The sequence below is a fragment of the Oxyura jamaicensis genome, chromosome 4, assembly GCF_011077185.1.
Source record: "Oxyura jamaicensis isolate SHBP4307 breed ruddy duck chromosome 4, BPBGC_Ojam_1.0, whole genome shotgun sequence".
In the NCBI taxonomy this organism is placed as follows: Eukaryota; Metazoa; Chordata; class Aves; order Anseriformes; family Anatidae; genus Oxyura; species Oxyura jamaicensis.
The window spans coordinates 95,981,824-95,999,310 of NC_048896.1; the positions used below are offsets into that span (position 1 = coordinate 95,981,824).

The 17,487-nt window shown below is 63.3% G+C and overlaps 1 protein-coding gene across 1 annotated transcript in view; it reads right to left on the reverse strand.

Annotated features, from left to right (window-relative positions):
* Positions 1–17,487, reverse strand: part of DCTN1 (dynactin subunit 1) — a gene marked incomplete at its 3' end in the record, with an annotated part of 51,418 nt that overhangs the window by 18,305 nt on the left and 15,626 nt on the right. Inside the window, exons 5-7 of the mRNA XM_035323947.1 lie at positions 16,648–16,668; positions 3,547–3,567; positions 354–542 (exon numbers count right to left, since the gene is read on the reverse strand). Of these exons, the coding sequence (XP_035179838.1) occupies positions 354–542; positions 3,547–3,567; positions 16,648–16,668 (231 nt within the window). The remainder of the gene's footprint in view (positions 1–353; positions 543–3,546; positions 3,568–16,647; positions 16,669–17,487) is intronic.

Consider the following 17,487-nt stretch of genomic DNA (forward strand, 5'->3'; position numbering starts at 1 on the left):
CGGATATCGTTATTAGAAAGACCCCAGCCAGAGAGAGACGGCTCCCCTCAGGGTCTGTGCACCCGAAGGCAGCAGTGACCCAGGGCGCAGCTCCTGCCAGCCTGCCCGCTGCGCGTTGCTGACACCGGCGGGAGGACGGGGCCGCGTCCCAGCCCCGTGCAGACCCATCGGGGACACCCCCAGCACTGCCGTGTCGCAGCCTCAGCCCCTGGGCACGTTCCCTGCGGTTGGTCCGATGCCACGCGTGTCCCATGGGACCCGAGCCCCGCGCCGGCCCCTTCCCTCCTACCAGTGCCGAGGTGTTTGCTCTGCTCCTCTCCTCCACAGCGACCGCAGCCGGCGCCGCGCCTTACCTTGGTGGGCGAGGGAACCATCGGTGCCACCGGGGAGGTGAGGGAAGGAGACGGGATGACGGGGGCCACCAGCGGCGTCTGAGCGGGCGTGCTGGGCTCGCTGCTGCTCATCTCCCCGCCAGAGGCGGAGGCCGAGCCCGAGGGCCCGGCCGTGCCGCTGGATGCTGCGGAACTGGGGGTCCGGGTGGGCTGCAAAACAACACGGGCAGAGGGGAGCATCAGAGGAGCGTGGGAGGGGGACAGGGGCCTTCCGCGGCCGGCCTGCCCCCCTCACGCCTCGCTTCAGTCCTGCCTTCCTTGCACCACGGTGTTGGTCCGTTGCCAGCACCGTCCTTGAGACCCACATTTCCAGCACAGAGGAAACCCAGAATAAATCTTCAGAGGTGCTTCAGGCTCTCGCGCTCCTCGGGTACTTACTGGCTGGGAGAGGAACGGAGCGGGAGCTCGGGCAGAGCACACCCAGGCAGGGGCGATGCCCTGGGAGGGGGCTGAGGTCGGGCACAGCTCGCCCAGATGGCACAAGGGGCTCGGCAGAGCACGGTGACAGCGGGACGGTGACGGCAAAGTGCCTCTGGCTACGCTGAGCACATCCATGACCCGGTTTTACCGAGACCTGCAGCGTGCTGAGGATGAACAGCACTCCAGAGACTTCCCAGCAATAAATTCTGTGGGTTTTGTGCTAGAGTCTGACTTGAGCAAAATTCATGGATACTCAGTTGCTGAAGGGAAGGTAAAAATTTATTAAACCACTACCATAGCTAAAAAACAAACAAATCCACGGATTTTTGTCTGCGCACACAAGCCCTGCCACGGGTTGGACACAGCAGTCCCTCTCCTCCTCCTGTGGTAACAGGGACAGTAAGAGGCTGCCTTACAAACCACTCCCTTGTGCTACCACATCCCTCCTGCTTCTGCAGTCAGACTGAGCGCCGAGTTCCTCACGCTAAGCCAGCGGCAGGCACTGCCTTCGCCCATCAGGCGAGCGTGCAGACCGCTCAGCAAAGGGACTGAGGGGGGTCCTCCAGCACTGGCTGCAGGCGGGATGTGTGCCCAGGGCTTTTGGGGTTCCAGCTGCGGAGGATGAGACAGCCAAACCCAAAAGCGCATGGAGCAAGTGGCCGGGCAGCTCTCCCCGTGCAGCTCTCCCCGTGCAGAGGGCTGCAGGCACGAGGCTGCCACGGGAAGGGGCTCGCGGTGCGCCCAGCTCGGGCACGGGGACGCTGCAGCAGGCTCCCAGACCTGCATCCTCTGCTTGCAACTGGGCTGCGGGCACACAGCACGGATCCTAGGGCAACAGGCGGACAAAATGGAAGAGCAGAAAGGGTTCCCCAGAGCCCAGGGGAAACCAGAGGAACCTGAAGCAGCAGAGCCGCTTCACCAGCGCTTACGGGGCTGCTAACCGCAGGCTGGGAAGCCGGCAGCGAGGCTGGCTGCGTGACCCAGGGTGGGGGTTCACCCGATCGGCCCCTCATGGGCTGCACTGCTGAAGCACTCGTCTGCATGGCACCTAACACCATATAAACGCCCCACGGACGGGCGGGCTCAGCCTTCCCTCCTGAGCACAGCCCCAGGAGCAGACCGCGTGGTGCCAAGCCACTCACGGGATCCCCAAGGAAGGTGTCGCTCAGAACACGGAAGCTCCGGTTCCTGCTGCTGTGGGGATTGAAAACGCTTCGCAGAGCTTTAAGCTTCTGCGGGCAGGGAGAAGCGTGGCCCGGGGACACACCTGGTGCGGCTTAGTAGTGCAGAGCCCGCTGACAGCCTGGGGCCCGGCAAGGTCCCGGGGAGGCACTTGCTGCCAGGAGGACCCCAGGGCAGCGTGCCCTGGCACCCCTAGAGCCCCGAGCAGTTACTGCACATCCCTCACCGGTGCTTCCCACTGAAACCAGTGGCGCAGGACGAGACCTGCCTGCTGACCCCATCTGTTGGGGACACGGCTGTGAGCCCGACCACAACAGGGCGCGACGCTCGAGGGGGGCCCTCGGTGCTGCGGGGCGCCTGCTGGTCAGCATGGGCAGCAGCTCGGATCTCAGCACACGTGCACGGATGGCTTCGTGCACCTTCCTGCCCGGTGTGGGTGCAGGATCACAGGAGGGGGAGAAGGTCGCCTGGGACATCTGCTCCCTGCTCCTCCCCAGCACAGGCGGCAGGGAGCACAACATCACTGGAGGGGGGCAGTGGCACGGGACCAGCTGAGAGCTCTCTGGGACTTGCGTGGGGAAGGGCAAGCTGCCAGGTGGGACTGCAAGCTGGCCTGAAATCCCCAGCAGCACGCCAAAGCTGCTTACCTCGAGCTCACTTCTCTGCCTCGCTGCAAATGTGTCGCACAGGCGCGCAGCAGAACCCCTGCCCTGCGGCGCGTGGCGTTCCACACTTCTAGACGCTTCAGAGGAAATTTTAACCTACAGGTTTTAACCCTGCAGACTGCTCTTATACTGCTGTCACTTCTTGTTACCCACGAGGGCCGACCTCAGGCGGGGCGCTGGTCCTACAGTGCCCAAAGGCCCCTTAATTGGGTGTTTTTCTCAAGGGACAGCCGGGATCCCGGCTGCACTGGGGCGCAGCGGATCAGCCGCTGCCCTGCTTTGTGTCCTTCATGCCAGTGAAAACGAAGCCCTCCCTGCAGAGCACCCTGCGCAGAAGAGGTAAAATTGCTCATCGTTTACAAACCATAACTTGGCTATTGAAGAGTTCTTTGAGGTTTTATCTCCCTTGCTTGTTCTCATCTATCAGGTGCTGTGCTCCTGGGCAGGTCTCTGTGCTGGAACCAGCGCAGTCCTAGAAGCTGGCCCTTACCTCTCTCCTCCCGCTGATAAACTCAAGGTGCTGCCGGAAAGTCTCCCGCGCGAGCCAGCGAGCAACAGTCAGTGAGCAGCAAGTAACGACATGAACGGGGGCACCAGGCAGCCACCACCAGGCTCTGCCAGCCAGGCTGGGCATTAGCTCGCCGCCCTTAAGCTCCGCTCTGTCAGCTGGGCTCTGGCTAAGAGCACCACGTTTCTCTGTCACAGTTGGCCCCAGAAGGCTGTCCCCAGTGATTCACACCCGCTCTAGAGGAGCGCAGTCCTGTGAGCTCCCTGGGGTTCTGCACAAAGGACAACAGCGAACGCGCTCTGGGGTCAGCGCTCAACGAGTTCGTGTTCAGAAAGCCGGGGGTGCTCGACGCCCCCGGAGCGCAGCTGCTGGTTCTCACCTTGGGCCGCCGGGCGGTGGTCTGGAGGGCAACAGGAGCAGAAGGCAGAGGAGGAGAAACATTCATACAGGGAAAGACAGGAGCAGACAGACAGACCGCAGCAGCACAGCAGCAGGTGCAGCAGAGAACAGGTAAAGGAAACAAAAGACATCACCGCAATTAGTGTGCATCAGGTGTTGGTGCTCATTAACCCCCGCTCCCGGCACAGCTCCAGGTGAAACCCTGCAAGCAGAGCCCCCAAGGAGACAGAGCCCGGCAGCAGCCCAGCCTCCCGCTCAGGTTTCCTGGCCCAGACCGCCCGGAATTCGCCGTGCCCCCGCCCGGCTTCACCCCTGTAACATCGGTGCGGGGCCACAGGGCTGCCTGCGGCCCGAAACCCACGGATCCACGCAGGAGCCAGCCCCAGGACTCCAGCAGGCGCCCCGGGGCAGAGGCTCCATTTGCTTCCACAAAGAGCTTCGGCTTCACGGCAAAACCTGGGCTGCCTGGGGTCAGCCTGGAAACGCGGCCACGTTCCTGCAGCACCGCTCAGGGCTCGCCGGCGTTCTGCTGCCAAAAAGGGCATCTCGCTCAACACAGCGTCTTTCCTAGAGAGGTCACGAAACTGTGAGATCGAGTTTTTTATTAACAGGGATATAGAAGAAAAAGATTCCTCCCTCCCACCCACCCTTTGTTTCTGAAGGACCTAGAGCATCACCACGCCAGCTGCCCACAGAGATGCCAGAGCCCCCGGCTCTGCTCTCTTTAGTCGTAAGACTTGCAGCCATAACATCTCGTGAAGCTTCTCAAACACTTCCAGATTTTCTCCTCATTTCTGGAAACAAATGCACCTGCAAGCCGCAAGGCAGGACCCCCTGCCCCCGCGGGCTGGCGCACAGCACGGTGGCACAACAGCCATCACCGCGCGGTGATCTCGCGGCACGCCTTGCAGGGTGGTGACACGTCGGCAGGACTGTCCCGCTACCAAACGCTGCCCCTGACCGCTGCAGCAGGGCACGGCCGGACGGCCCCGCTCGCACCGGGACGCTGAAGCCACCAACACCGGGCACCCGCGCCCCGCAGCAGCTCCGACGCCTGCTCGGCAGCACTGGAGCGCGTTTGAAGCTTCTCACGTGCTGCTTCACCTCCTACACCGTTAGCTAACGCAGCGCGAGAAGTAACCCAGAGCACAGAGCAGCAGGAAGCGCAGCCGGGCACCAGGACCCGAGGCTGCAGACACGACCACGCTCGGCCCCTCCGCAAACGCTCGGGCGCTGCAGCCCAGCCGGGCACCGCGGCTGCCCCCGGCCGTCCCTCCGGCCGCACGGCTCGCTGCTCTGCTGGCGTTCCAGAGCGACGCTCGGCCTTCCACAGAGGGCCTGGGGAAGCCAGCCAAGAGATCCTGCAGCTACTTTTCCTTGGGTACATAGATTAGAACTGGACAGACTGCTGCTCCTAAATAGCTGATGGACAATTGCATTGCTTAGGCTAACCCCTACCCTGCTCGCTGCCAGTGTTTTCTAGAAGGCTGCGCTACCGCAGGCGCGGGTCAGCACGGAGGGGAAGACGCGCATCTCCCAGAGCATCTTCCAGTTTGCAAAACTGCCTGGGAAAACGCAACAAACCCAGCAAAAGCTCTCTGGTAAACACCGCGCTGACTTCGGAGCAGTAGCACAAGCTTTTCCAGAGCAGGACTTCTGTGCAAAGCCCTGCTACCTGAAGGTTACGTGGCGCGACACTAGAAATCTGCACGGAGACCTGAAAGCCCCCCCAGGGCCCTGCGGCGCCAGCAGGAACGCCGCACGAGTGACCGCTGATCCCGCCCGCACCGCTCAGCCCTCGCCTGGCGGCTCCAGGTCCATGCGGCGGGCAGAGGCAGAGCATCTTCCCCACCTCAAATGCTGAAGAACGGCAGAGGCCTCCTGGTGATGGCCTCTCAAAGGCAGCCACGTTAGACGACAGAGAGCAGTGCTGGGCTCACGCCTCCTCTCCCAGCAGTCTAACGTAACACAGATCGTTTTGGCTCCTGACCACCCAATGCCACGCTGCTATCGAGAGCCAAAGCATCAGCTCCGGGATGCGCCGGGCGAACGCCCCTCGCTGAGGGGAGGTCAGAGGAGAAGTCTGCTGCTCGGGAGGGCACCAGGCTCCCGCTGCGTTGCCTGTCCCCGCCACCTGCCTGTCCGCAGCACGCCCCGCTCCTCCGAACCAGCGCTGCGAAGGCAGAAGCACTCCCCGCATGGAGGGGGCTGAAGGCGCTGGGGACCCCTGGGGCTGAGCGCAAAGGCCGCTTGGAATAAAGGCAAGACCCTCGCGCCTCCTCAGGGAGCAGCTGGGGTTAGCTTTTAGGCAGCAATTCACCATCTGTGGTCTCCGAAGCACTTGTAAGCAGCTTGCAGAGCGGTGCCTGGGCTGGGATGCTGGCTCCTCCTTCCCAGCCATTACCATCAGGTAGGTTCCAGCTCTCACTTCCCGCTCCCCCTGCAGCAGAGCGCATCCGAGATGGAAGGAGGCAGCACGACTCCGACAGAGCACCCACCACCGCGGGACCGTCGAGGAACCCTGCTCGGGAGCAGGGCTCAGGCCCTCGAGCTTCTGCCAGGCTCCAGAACTGGCTCCCCACGTCGTCGCTTCATGCGGGCGCTTGGTGGCCTCCCGGATCCCAGGGCGCTCTGCACCAGCCCATCGCAGCTATTAATATTTTATTTGGTGGTTCTGAACTCTGCTGCGTAATGTTGCTGCATAAACACCCGATGATGCTATTCCACACCCTTTGCTCCCTGGGCAGCCCCACGCTCAGGAGCAAGAGCAGCATCTGGGGCTCGAAGCAGACTCGCTCGTGGACAAACCCCGCATCCAGCCCGGCGAAACTCCCGGCTACCTCCAACTGCCCACGGCAGCAGCCGGCATCACCCATGCGTGATGCAAACCTGCGGATGGCAGCTCCCGGGGTGCTGCCCAGTCGGTTCCACTCGGAGCGTGAGAGTCACAGCCCAAAGAAAGCCAAGGGCACCAAGTGCTGGCACCATCCTGAGCGTGCCGCAGCTCCGGACGAGCGCGCCTGTGTCATCACCTCGTACCAGGCAGGGCTGGTACCCCCTCACCAAGACCTTCTGCTGGACATGGCTCACGGGGTTCAGGCGCAGCGGAGCAGAGCTCTCCCCGCTCCGCAGGCCCTGCTGCGGAGATTTCCCACGTCGTCCCCGGGAGGCTTCTGGCAGCGGGCAGCCGAGGTCAGCATGCAGCTCCTCGGGGGTGTCTGCTAGAGGCACTGCCCTTCCTGGGGACTGCTCGGTGATGGAGGAGCCGAGCCTCTTCCATGGAGAGCTCAGCCAGCGCCCACCTGTTGGCGTTGCCCCGTCACCGCCCGTGCCGAGCTCCATCCCGGCGGCTTTCCCAGGGGTCCGACCGCACGGTGCTGCTGGGGGCGTTCCACACGGGAATCAGCACGTTTAAACAACCGGCAACGCCTCGTGCACCTTCCTGCAGCACTCACGTAGCAGCGAGAGGGAAACCGAGACCAAACCAACCCGAGACCTTCCAAAGCCAGAGAGGGCCTTGGCTGAGCGGGGCTGAGCCCTGCCGCGGGGGCACCCAGAGCCTCTGCGGGACCCCGCACCGGGAAGTGGAGGGGTCAGGCGGCGGCTTTATGGTAACCCGCTGCCGGGAGGGACCGGGCTGTGCTGGGGGTGCCGGGGGAGCACCGGACCCCGGCTGTACCGCGGTGCGACCGCAGCGCCCGGCCGGTGTGGCACGGCCCTCCCGCTGCCACCGCCTTTGCCCCTCGGCTGCCGGGGGCCGGCCCCGCGGTCCCGGAGAGGGCCCCGGAGCGAGCTCCCGGTGCGGCGGGGCCGGTCGGGCCGTTACCGGCTCGCGGCTGGCGGCGGCTGCCCGGGGACACCGGGAGGGGGGGGGGGGGGGAAGGCCGTGATCCCGGTGCCGCCGCCTCGCCCCGCGCCCCCCCCGCCCGCAGCGGGCCCCGAACCCGGACCCGACGCCGAGCGGTACCGGGGGAGGGCGGGGGGAGGCACGACAGCGGCTGTACCTTCCGTGCGGCCGGGGCCTGCCTCATCATTGCGGAACGGGCAGGCGGAGCGGGAGAGGGAGCGGAAAGGACAGGAGAGGAGAGGAGACGAGAGAGGGAGCGGGGATGGGGATGGGGAATGGGGACGGGACCGCAGCTGCCGGCGGCGCCCGCCCGGCGGTGCCTGCAAATGGCCGCGCCGCGCACCCCGCCCCGGCCCCGCCCCCTGACGTCATCGCCGCCACCACCGGGCCCCGCCCCCGACCGGGAGCCGCGGGCGAGGCCCCCCCCCCGCCGGGCACCGGGCACCGCCAGGGCGGGGCCGTCCCCGCTGCTCCGGGCTCCTCCCGGCGGCGGGCCCAGCCCGCAGCCCCCAGCCCCCAGCCCCGCCGTGCCGAGGAGGGGGCGCTGGGCTCGGGGCAGCATCCCGGGCACCCGCGGCCTCTACCGGGGCCGGGCAGCGCAGCGGTACGGGCGGGCACGGAGACGTGCCGCCGGCTCAACCGGCCCTTCGGGACCCCCTCGGTGCACGGAACTGACTGCAGGCCTCAGCCCCGGTTCCTCCCGCGGGACCGGACCCCGGCTGCAGGCACCCAGCGGTGCCCGGCCCCCTGCCCAGCAGCCCCCTGCTCGCCCCATCCTGCCCAGGGGCTCGAAGCCACGCCGTGCCCACGCAGGGCTCAAAGCCACGCCGTGCCCACGCAGGGCTGGAAGCCACACTGTGTCCATCCAGGGCTCAAAGGCACGCCGCGCCTCGTGGACGCCCAGCTCTCACTTGAGAGGCCAGCACGCAGCAGCGTTTACCCGTGGGGAACCTCCCGCCCTGCCCGACTCACCCGTGGAACTGCGTGCCCCTGGCTGATGGCACGCTGAAAACTCACGGGGCTTTAGCTGAGAGCTTAAAGATTTATCAGCAAGCAGCACGCCCCAGCTCCACGGCAGCGCCTGCCGGCATACACCCTTCTGGGGTCCTGCAGGGCCACAGCGAGCGGGCTGCGGCTGTGCTGCACAAATACACACCTGTAGCCTGAAAGTCTACAGAAACGTCGGGCACACGAAGCAGCCTTGCAGCTACCACCTATCAGCCCAAAACAGCCCGGCAGCGCCGCCCCGTAAGGCTCCGAGGCTGCTTGCAGCATCGCGCACGGCGCGGCCCAGAGCTGCATCGTGCCCTGCTCTGCCCCCTGCTCTGCCCCCTGCTCTGCCATCCGCCTCAGCCCAGTCCTCAGGGTACCTCGGAGCGCCCAGTTCAGGTTCTGCACCCCGGTCAATAAGGGAGGTCTGGATGATTTCATGACACCACGGCTGGCGAGTGCCGGAGGCGAGCCGCGCTCCAGGACCCTCGGATCCCCGCAGAGCCCCCGGGGCTGACGCGGATGGCGCAGGCTGCCCCTGCTGCAGCTCACCCGCCACAAGAAGGGGACAACTCCCCGCATGGGCACTGCCACCCTGAGGCCAGTTCCGTCTCATTTTGCTCCTCTCCCTCACAGGGCAACGCTGCCCGAGGCCTGGAAGGACAACGCAAGGTGCAAGGCTAACGACCACCATGCAGAAACCCAGCTCCTCCGTGCTGGGGGTGGGCAGCAGCTCTCCCGGCACTGGGGGTGCAGGTCTCGGCCCTTAGCTCCTCTAAAGCCTTCCACGTCCTGGGTTTTGGTTGGTCGGTTGTTTTTTTTTGCTGGTTGGTTTGGGTTTGAAACCAGAGAAATCCTCCCAGAGACTTCACCATCACCTCAGTGGCCAGCCGAGCAGCACGTGGCCTCGGTGCAGAACACGGCTGCAGCTCGCGGGATCCTCCCGCAGGACGCGGGATTACGCCGCTGGGTTGAGTTACAGCAAGCATGGATATCCCATAAAGATATCCCATGCAGAGCGAGAAAGGTAATTAACGCAGGAAACAAGGCCTGCTGGCTTGTCGTGATGCTCCGAGCGCCTCCTCGTCCAGCAGCGACGATCACTGCTGACTTCTGGAGCGCGCCCGCTCCCGACCTAGGGCCTGGAAGTCAGACCCTCTGCAGCGCCTGGTGCCTGGAGCTGCCCACCCTGTACAGCCCAGATCTGGAACACACGTGGTCGTTGTGTCCTTCTGCCAGAGCAGCCCTGGGTCCTCGAGCTTGCTGCTGAGCACACCGGGATGTCAGCCCGCGTGCCGGGAGGAGCCGGGCAGGGTGAGGGCCCTTCCGTCTCGGCTGCTGCGGAGCCTCCTGAGGGAGTGGGCAGCTACCCTGGCAGCTCAGGGACAAGCACTTGCACGCTGCGGTTCGTCTGCGAGTTACTTCTCCTTCCCCCTTGCTTCATCTCCCCCTGGCACAGGTGGGCTTTCACCAGCCCCCGGGCAGCTGAGCTGCAACTCCCTGGTAAGATAACCGTCAACAATTTGGGGGCATCTGGCCAGCCTGGAAGCGCCCTCCTTGGCATTTCCCCCCCAGGCAGCGCCTCTCCTGCACCGGGGAGGATCCCAGGCTCGGCGCTGGGCTCCGTCCTCGGCAGTCGGGGTCTCCAAGCAGTGCTGAGGATGAGGCAGGACTGCGTCCGAAGGAGCCCCGGCCTACGCGTGGCTGCCTCAGCTGTTGAGAATTCCTAAAGTAGGGGAAAAAATCTTAAGACAGCCGCAGAAGATAAACACCGAGGGAAGACTGGCCCTGCGGCACAGAGCTGCTCCAGCTGTGGAAGCGCTGACCTCTGGTACCTCTGGTACCTCCTGTGCATGGCGGGCCAAGAAAGTGATAGTCCTCAAGAAAACGCCTCCAATCCCACGGCTCTCCGTTAAAGCAGGCGAGAGCATTCCCATGAGCCGAGAGATGGCTGGACGCTCGGCCCAAGGAAGAGCCCACAGGAAGCACAAGATCTCACTGGGACAAAACAGCGGATTTCACGTTAACCGAGAGAAGCAGCTTCAGGAGCTGATGCCACCGCCGTGACGGAGGATGAGACCACAGCACTTCATGCCCCGTCTCTGCAGGCACAGGCAGCAGCCTCCTGCACGCCTGCAGCAAGAGCCGAGAAGTCTGTGCCTGCGCCTAGTGACAGACAGAGTGCCCGGCAGGGGCAGGGGGAGGTCGGCCGTGCCCGAGGGACCGAAGCCCCCACAGGCGCCGGAGGAGAGGGGCTGGGAGCCGCATCCCGGTGGGATCTGCCCGTCTGCACGGGCAGGCAGGACACGGCTGCTGACCACAAAGCTCCCTGCAGGCAGACTTACATTTATCCGGACCATTAACGTACCGAGTCAGCCTAATTCCTTTCACATGAGCCTAGGTTGAAATCACGTCTTTTCAAGCAATTAACCATTTTCTGCTGTTCGCAGGACAAGGGCTGCCTGCAGCGAGTGCCCGCAAAGGGAACGGCCGCTGCAGGACTGGCCGGGCACCCCCGCAGGGCTGAGGTTGCGCCGTGCTTTCCACACACACACGTCCTGCTCCCGAGGGGCTGGGGGGGCTCTCCCCCCGCCGCCTGCCTGCAGACGCAGCCTGAGGTGAGAGCCCAGCCAGGCCGGCCCCTCCAACACAGAGCCCAGCAGCGAGGCTTTGGCCGCAGCCCGCCCCAGAAAAACGAACGCCTGTGCCAGGAAGCCGTGGCCTGGCAGCAGCTGCTCGATCTGTAAGGACGGGGCCTTAGGAAGCACGGTCACCCCTTCACCTCGTGCCTCGGCACCCTCTTTTAGTGCCAGCCCAGCCGCAGCCCACTCAGCCCCAGCGGTGCCTTTCCACCTCCTGGGTTTTTCCTACGATGGATTACTGAGCGTCCAAGGCAGCGACACTCAGGGATTTGTGGCACTGAAGTGGAGCGCATCGGTCTCAAGCCCTCTGCTCTTGCATGGCCGTGGTCACCCTCCTTCCTGGCCTGCACTTGGGTTTTTGCTCCCAGCTCCGTTCCCGGCTTGCAGCTGCCAGACCCGCTGCCGGTGACCGTGCCTGCGCCTGGCAAACCGTTGTGCGGGGTGAGGGCTGCTGTGACTGCCTTGTGCAAGGAGCTGCTCATCACCAGGTCTGATCCTGCTCCCCAGAGACTGCTTGAGGACCTGCATCAGCCTCCTGACCATGTCCACACTCTGCCGAGCTTCCCAGTAACGAAGAACCCGGAGGCCAAGTCACATCCCTGGCACAAGGCTGGCGCGCCTGCCCTGTCACCAGCCACCTCCCCTCCTCTTCAGTTCTGACGACGACTCTTCAGGGCCAACCAAAAACGAGCTCATTCCGGGTCAGCAGCGTCAGCCCATTAGTCCACAAAGGGCTGAACTGATTCTCTTTAAAGGTCCCTTCTGGCCCAGACCATTCTGTGAGCTGCCAAATCAGACAGGTCAGTGCCTCTGCGCAGCGCACAGCCCCTCTGCCCCGCGGCGCTCCCGCCGGGTGCAGGCAGCAGCTCGAGGCTTTCCAAATGGCACTCAAAGCACCAAGTGTTCCTGACGAACCACAGGGTTTCATTAACTTGAGCGTGTCACAGTAAAATTTGCTTTGGATCAGGAGTTGATTTCATAGAGAGATGGCTTTTAAGTTAGGGGAGGCATGAGGCAGCTGCTCCGGGGCAGCCCCTCGCCGGGTGCCCCGGGGGACCAGAGGACAGAGGCTCCTCCATTTCGCAGTCTCAGCCAACTGCTTCCTTCAGGCAGAAGGCCCGCGCACACACTAAGTGTTCCCAGACAAAAGCATCCTTCATTCGTGGCTGTAAGCCCCTTGGCGAACCAAGTGCCATATATGTTGCTAACGGAGTCACAGGAAAGCTTACGCAGATTTAACGATCCGTCCGGAGAATTAAGGATATCACAGCGAGCAGGGGAAGGCAGGGGCTGCTCCAGTGAACCAACCCCTCTCCCAACGCAAATCCCAGACCATCCACATCTCTCCTCCATCCAGCACGGAGCTGGCCACACCTTCCACAGCCGCCCTCGGACGCAGGAGGAGGAGATAAGAAAATGCAACTTCACGACCGAGAAGGCCGGTGCCGGATGCCTTAGAGCTGCCCTTTAGAAACCACTCAGCAATATCCACGAGGAGTTATTTATACGAGAGCCGTGCAGATTGGCAGGGAGCTCCTCGCAGCACCCCAGCTTGCCGAACCTTATCTCGGTTCTGGAGCCAGACCAGCTCGTGCTAGCTTCAGCTCCTCTCCGCGGTGTGAGCAGCTTGTGGCACCAGATGCTGCTCAGCTCTGCGCCTGCCCTTCCTGCGCCAACAGCAGAACACCCGACCCTGCAGCCCCACGGGCCTCGCCGCGCGCCCCCGCGAGCGACCCCTGAGGCGCTGCTGCTGCCGTCAGCCCTCCGGGCAGGAGCGGTGCTGGCGGTTCCACCGAGGCCCTTTTGTAGGACACGTTTTCAGCAGCTCAGATGTGAGGCACGCTTTATGAGGTAATCGGATTACTCTTTCCTTTAAAGGATTAACAGGGCTTGGGCCGGCCCCTCTTCTTTAAAAAGAAGCCATCTGGAAGCGGAGCGCCCCGTGCCCTCTCCAGGCTGGCAGCGACCATCTGCTGCCCCAGCGGAGACGCGACGGCGAGCACCGGGGGCCCAGGGCCTGACGCAGGAGCACAGGGGGCAGCAGAACGAGAGCAAGCGCACAGCAGAGCAGATGAAGCTCACTGCGGATCTGTGTCATCAGCTCAAAACAAAACTCTTAAAATCCAGCTCCAGCACGCCAAACGCCACCTGGAATGATGAAGGGAACAGGAGCGCTAGCGGCCTGGGAACAACGCCTGTCCAAAAGCAGGCACCACGCCGGTACAGGATGGGCGAGCTGCGGCTGGGCAGCACGACGGAAAGCAGTTATCATCAGCACCAGGCTGGGCGTACGGGGCACAGCACCGAGCGCGCTCCCACTCCAGAGGAGGGCTCGCTTCAGCCACACCTGCAGCAGTCACCACCGGCAGCCTGCCCGCGGGACCGGCCCTCTGCCATCACCGAGAACTTGCTCCCCGCTCCGTGCCCGGTGCTCTGCAGGGCCCAGACCCCTGCACCCCTTGTTGGAGCGTTTCACCCGCGAGCTGCTGCCCGTTGAGCACAGAAGGCGCGGGAGGCTTGTCCTGCTGCCAGCGGGGACACAGCTCAGCCACCACCACGCAGCTGGCACCGCGGCGCTGGCCGTGATGGGGCCAGGCTGCAGAAAGCAGACGGACTGCACGTGGCCAGGGAGGACGTACGACGGCCAGGCCTCAGCCAGCAGAGAAGGCAGAAGCGTGTTGTGTTCAGACACCTTACTCCACCATCCTCACGAGCACGGCAGAGCCCGTGGCGTAAAGCCATGAACGAAGGAGCACGGCAGCGTCCTTGGGGCACCCCATCAGCAGCTGCGTTAACGCCAAGCAGCCAAAGGGGCCTCCAGATTGCTGCTCCCAAGCCCAGGGCAGCTGCAGGGCAGGACCCCGGGCTGTGCTGGAACCCCCCGGGGCTTTCCCCAGGAGAGCGGCCGCAGGAGCAAAGGGCAGAGCAAGGGAAGGACACGCAGGGCGGGCAGCGCCCAGCTGTGCTCCCAGACACCATCAGCTCGTGCACCCCCGAGTAAAACACGTTTCATGTGCACTTCGTATTCCTTGAGATTTATCTTCAGGGAGAGAATCTGCCCAGCCCTTCCGTGCGGCCCTAAACGCCCTCATCGCACCAGTGCCCCGGGCAAGAGCACCCCAGCTCCAGCACGCCGCAGGACCCAGCAACGCCGCCTGGCATTTCGGCAAGAGGGGAACAACGCTGCTGGCCTGACCGCACGCCCAGGGAGACGCCAGCTTGGGTAGCACCAAACTCACTTCATTCTGAGAACCAGGAGAGGAACGCTCCTACTGCTTCCAAAGCAGGCACCGGGGGGACTCCTCCCGCCCAGCACAGCGGCGGGTTTGGCAAAGCAGCCCCGGCTGGGGCTGGCAATCCCTGCCGGGGATGCGGAGGGGACGCCCGGACCAGCCCCAGCAGCTTGAGCAAGGGATGCGTGCCTGCTGCCCATGCGAGGGGGGAGCTCCCCGGCGCCCTCGCAGCACCCCAGGGACAAGAATCCCCCGGACCGACACGGAAAGAGCAGCAAAACCAAGGCAAAGGGAACAGCCAGAGAGGGGGACAGTAGCTCGGAGGATAAGGACCATCTGGCAGAATGAAGCAGCAAGCAGCAGCTTTTAATACGATTAAATCTATATTTACCATGCAAAGAGCTACCTGAACCTCATGAATAAGGATTTACCTGCTAACGTTAGTTATTTTGTGATCGTACCAACTGGACCACAGCTCTCACACAGCTGGGCAACGTCAAGAGCTGCCGAGGAAGGGGGTGGAGAGCTGACAAGTTTATTAAAGGCTTTTTTAAAGGCTTTTGCCTGAAAAATTCTCAGGTGACAACGGAAAAAGCATGGCGTGGGCCTGTCCCTCCGCAGAAGGCTGCGACGTGGTCTGAGCCCACCTCCACGCAGCGCTAGTCAGGAAGAGCTCTCCGCACAGCTGTTAGCACACAGCCACCTCTAAAAGCAACTCACAGCCAGAGCTCTGAGCAGATGGCAGCGTGCGGACACAACCCACAGGCAGCCCGACTGCCCCAAAAACCCAGTGAAAGGGGGGCTGGAAAATAAAGAAACAAAGCATTCCAAACGAGGCCTTCCCACCAACAGAGGCACGGGGAGAGCTGGCTACGAGTACAGCTGCGTGCAAACCAGCAGGGCTAAGAGGCAGCGGGACCGGACGAGCAGGAGGGGTGCGTGCACGCCTGCTCAGCCCCGGACACGAGCAGAGGCTTTGGCCAGAGGCTGCGGAAGGGGTCGGAGAGGGAGGCCACCCGGCAGCCGTCCCTCCCAGCCACCCCTCTGCGGCTCCTCCCTGTGCCTCTGCACTGCCCCTCATCCACGGACCTTCCGGAGCAGCAGCGCTGTTGTTCGGATCACCTCTGCACCCCGAATCCGAATGGAAGCGGCTGGGAACTAAGGGTGCACGGCAGAGACTGCTGACGGGCATCCTGCGCGCGGAGGACTAGGCAGGTACGGTTCCACTGTCCCCTCAGCACGCTGTGATTCAGGTCCCTGCGCAGCCAGCGCTGCTTTCCCTCAGCAAGATTTCCTTGGCAAAAGAAAATATTCCCCAAGGAGCCCGCGGGAAGCGGTCACTCTGCCAAGGCCTAGGTAGCCGTAGTTATTTGCCAACGAGGGCTGCCAAAGGCTTTTTGCTCTGGGCCGTGGGTGTTCTTACCTGGCAGCCGCACCCCAAGGGGAAGGCTAAGCAAAACGCCACAGCTAAGCAAAACGGCGACGTGCCTGCCGGCCCCCACAGCGTATGTCAGAGCGGCGCGGTTCCTCTCCCAGAGCCCCGTGGTTTGTTCCTGCACTCCAACAGCTCCTTGCTGCACGTCAGCCCTGCCCAGGAGCGCAGCGCTACCCTGCTCAGAAACCTGCTACATACTGATCCCTGAAGGGGCAGGCGGCGGCCCTGTGATAACTCACCGGGTCACCCAAATTCACCTGTCATGTTTGAGGTGTTTCCACTGAAGGCAGTGAGCGCCGGGGAGCACAGCTCCTGCTTCCCACAGCACAGGGCGCTTGGCGCGCAGCTGGTACTGACAGCCCCCGCACGCCGGGGAGCACACCCCACGGTAAAAAGCCCGTTAGAGGAAAGAGAAGGCAGCGGGAAGCCAAAGCCAAGCGTCAGCCGCCGTTCACGTGGGAGCAGCAACGCGTTCACCTCATTGTCCGAGACTTACAGGCACTCGATGTAAAACCTGCGCAGACGCGTCGGGAGCGGTGCTGGGCACAGCCCACAGGTAACTGGCGCCACGCGCTGCCCTGAAGGCCCGGCTGCAGTTAACTCGTTAGCATAAAATTCTCCCAACTGTACTTCAAGCCCAGTGTTGTCTTCCAGCCCCTGGGCCTCCCCGGGGCGGTGCCGGGGCAGGGACATGGTACCATGAACTCTTCCCACCCAGCAGCGGCCTAGCTCCGAGGCAGCCGCGTGCTCTGCATTCACCTCGTAGCCTCTGGGTGAGCTGGGGGCTGCAGGGGGGAGCGCATGCAATGAGCAAACATGCAAGTGCACGATGGGGGGCACAGCAATGGGTGACGATGGACTGGGATGCACCAGAGGGCGTTTCATGCGGCCAGGAGACTGCGACATGCAGGCTAGTTGGCAAAAAACGCACCACCTTTTTAGGTTTCGCTCCGCGCTGCATGAAGAGGAAACAAAAGGTTAGAAAGTTAGAGCTCACACAGCGGCCATCCGAACGGTTTGCTCTCTGCTCAGATATCACGAGCTTAAGGGCTAGCTGTTCACGAGAGCACATTTCTCAGTGAACTCACCAGGCTGCCTTTTTGACGTACCATCGGAAAGGAGGCAAAATGCACTCAGACACACTTACACAAACGTGAGGTGGCTTAACAGGGGAGTAGGCACCGGGGCTCGTTTTCAGCCACCTGCTTTACTAGCTTCACTCCGCTGTCACTGAGCCAGCCTCCAAATCCCTCCAGCTCAAAGCCTTTTTAAGTGCCAGGACACAAAGGAAGGAAAACAGGCTCACTTGATGGCAGCCATCAGCACTTAGGAGGAGTTAAGGGACATGCTCAGCCACCTGGAACCTGGAATCCCCGAGGAAAAGCCCACCCCAAACCCAGCTCCTGCCATGTTCTCCTCCTGCTCTGGCACAACCTGGATCAGTCCCTGCAGAGGGAAGGCGATGCTGTGCCCGGCCGCTTTCTCCTCGTTTTTTGTGGGTGCACTTGCAGCTACTGAAGGGGAACTAAACCCACAACTACGCCTCGGGACACGCTTACTGTACAGTACCGCAGCGCTTTGCTTTCAAGTACAACTTGATCGCGGCGAGGCAAAGCCCCCCTCGGTTGCTGCCCCAGGGACACCTTCCCTGGCAGCAGAGCCCATGCGGCGCGCTGCCCGGAGCCGTGCTTCTTCGGCGGTGTGCTGGGGGGCTGCTCCAGCTGCCCCCTGTCCCCACAGGTCGGGGCCCCCTCCGTGTGCTCCGTCCGTAACC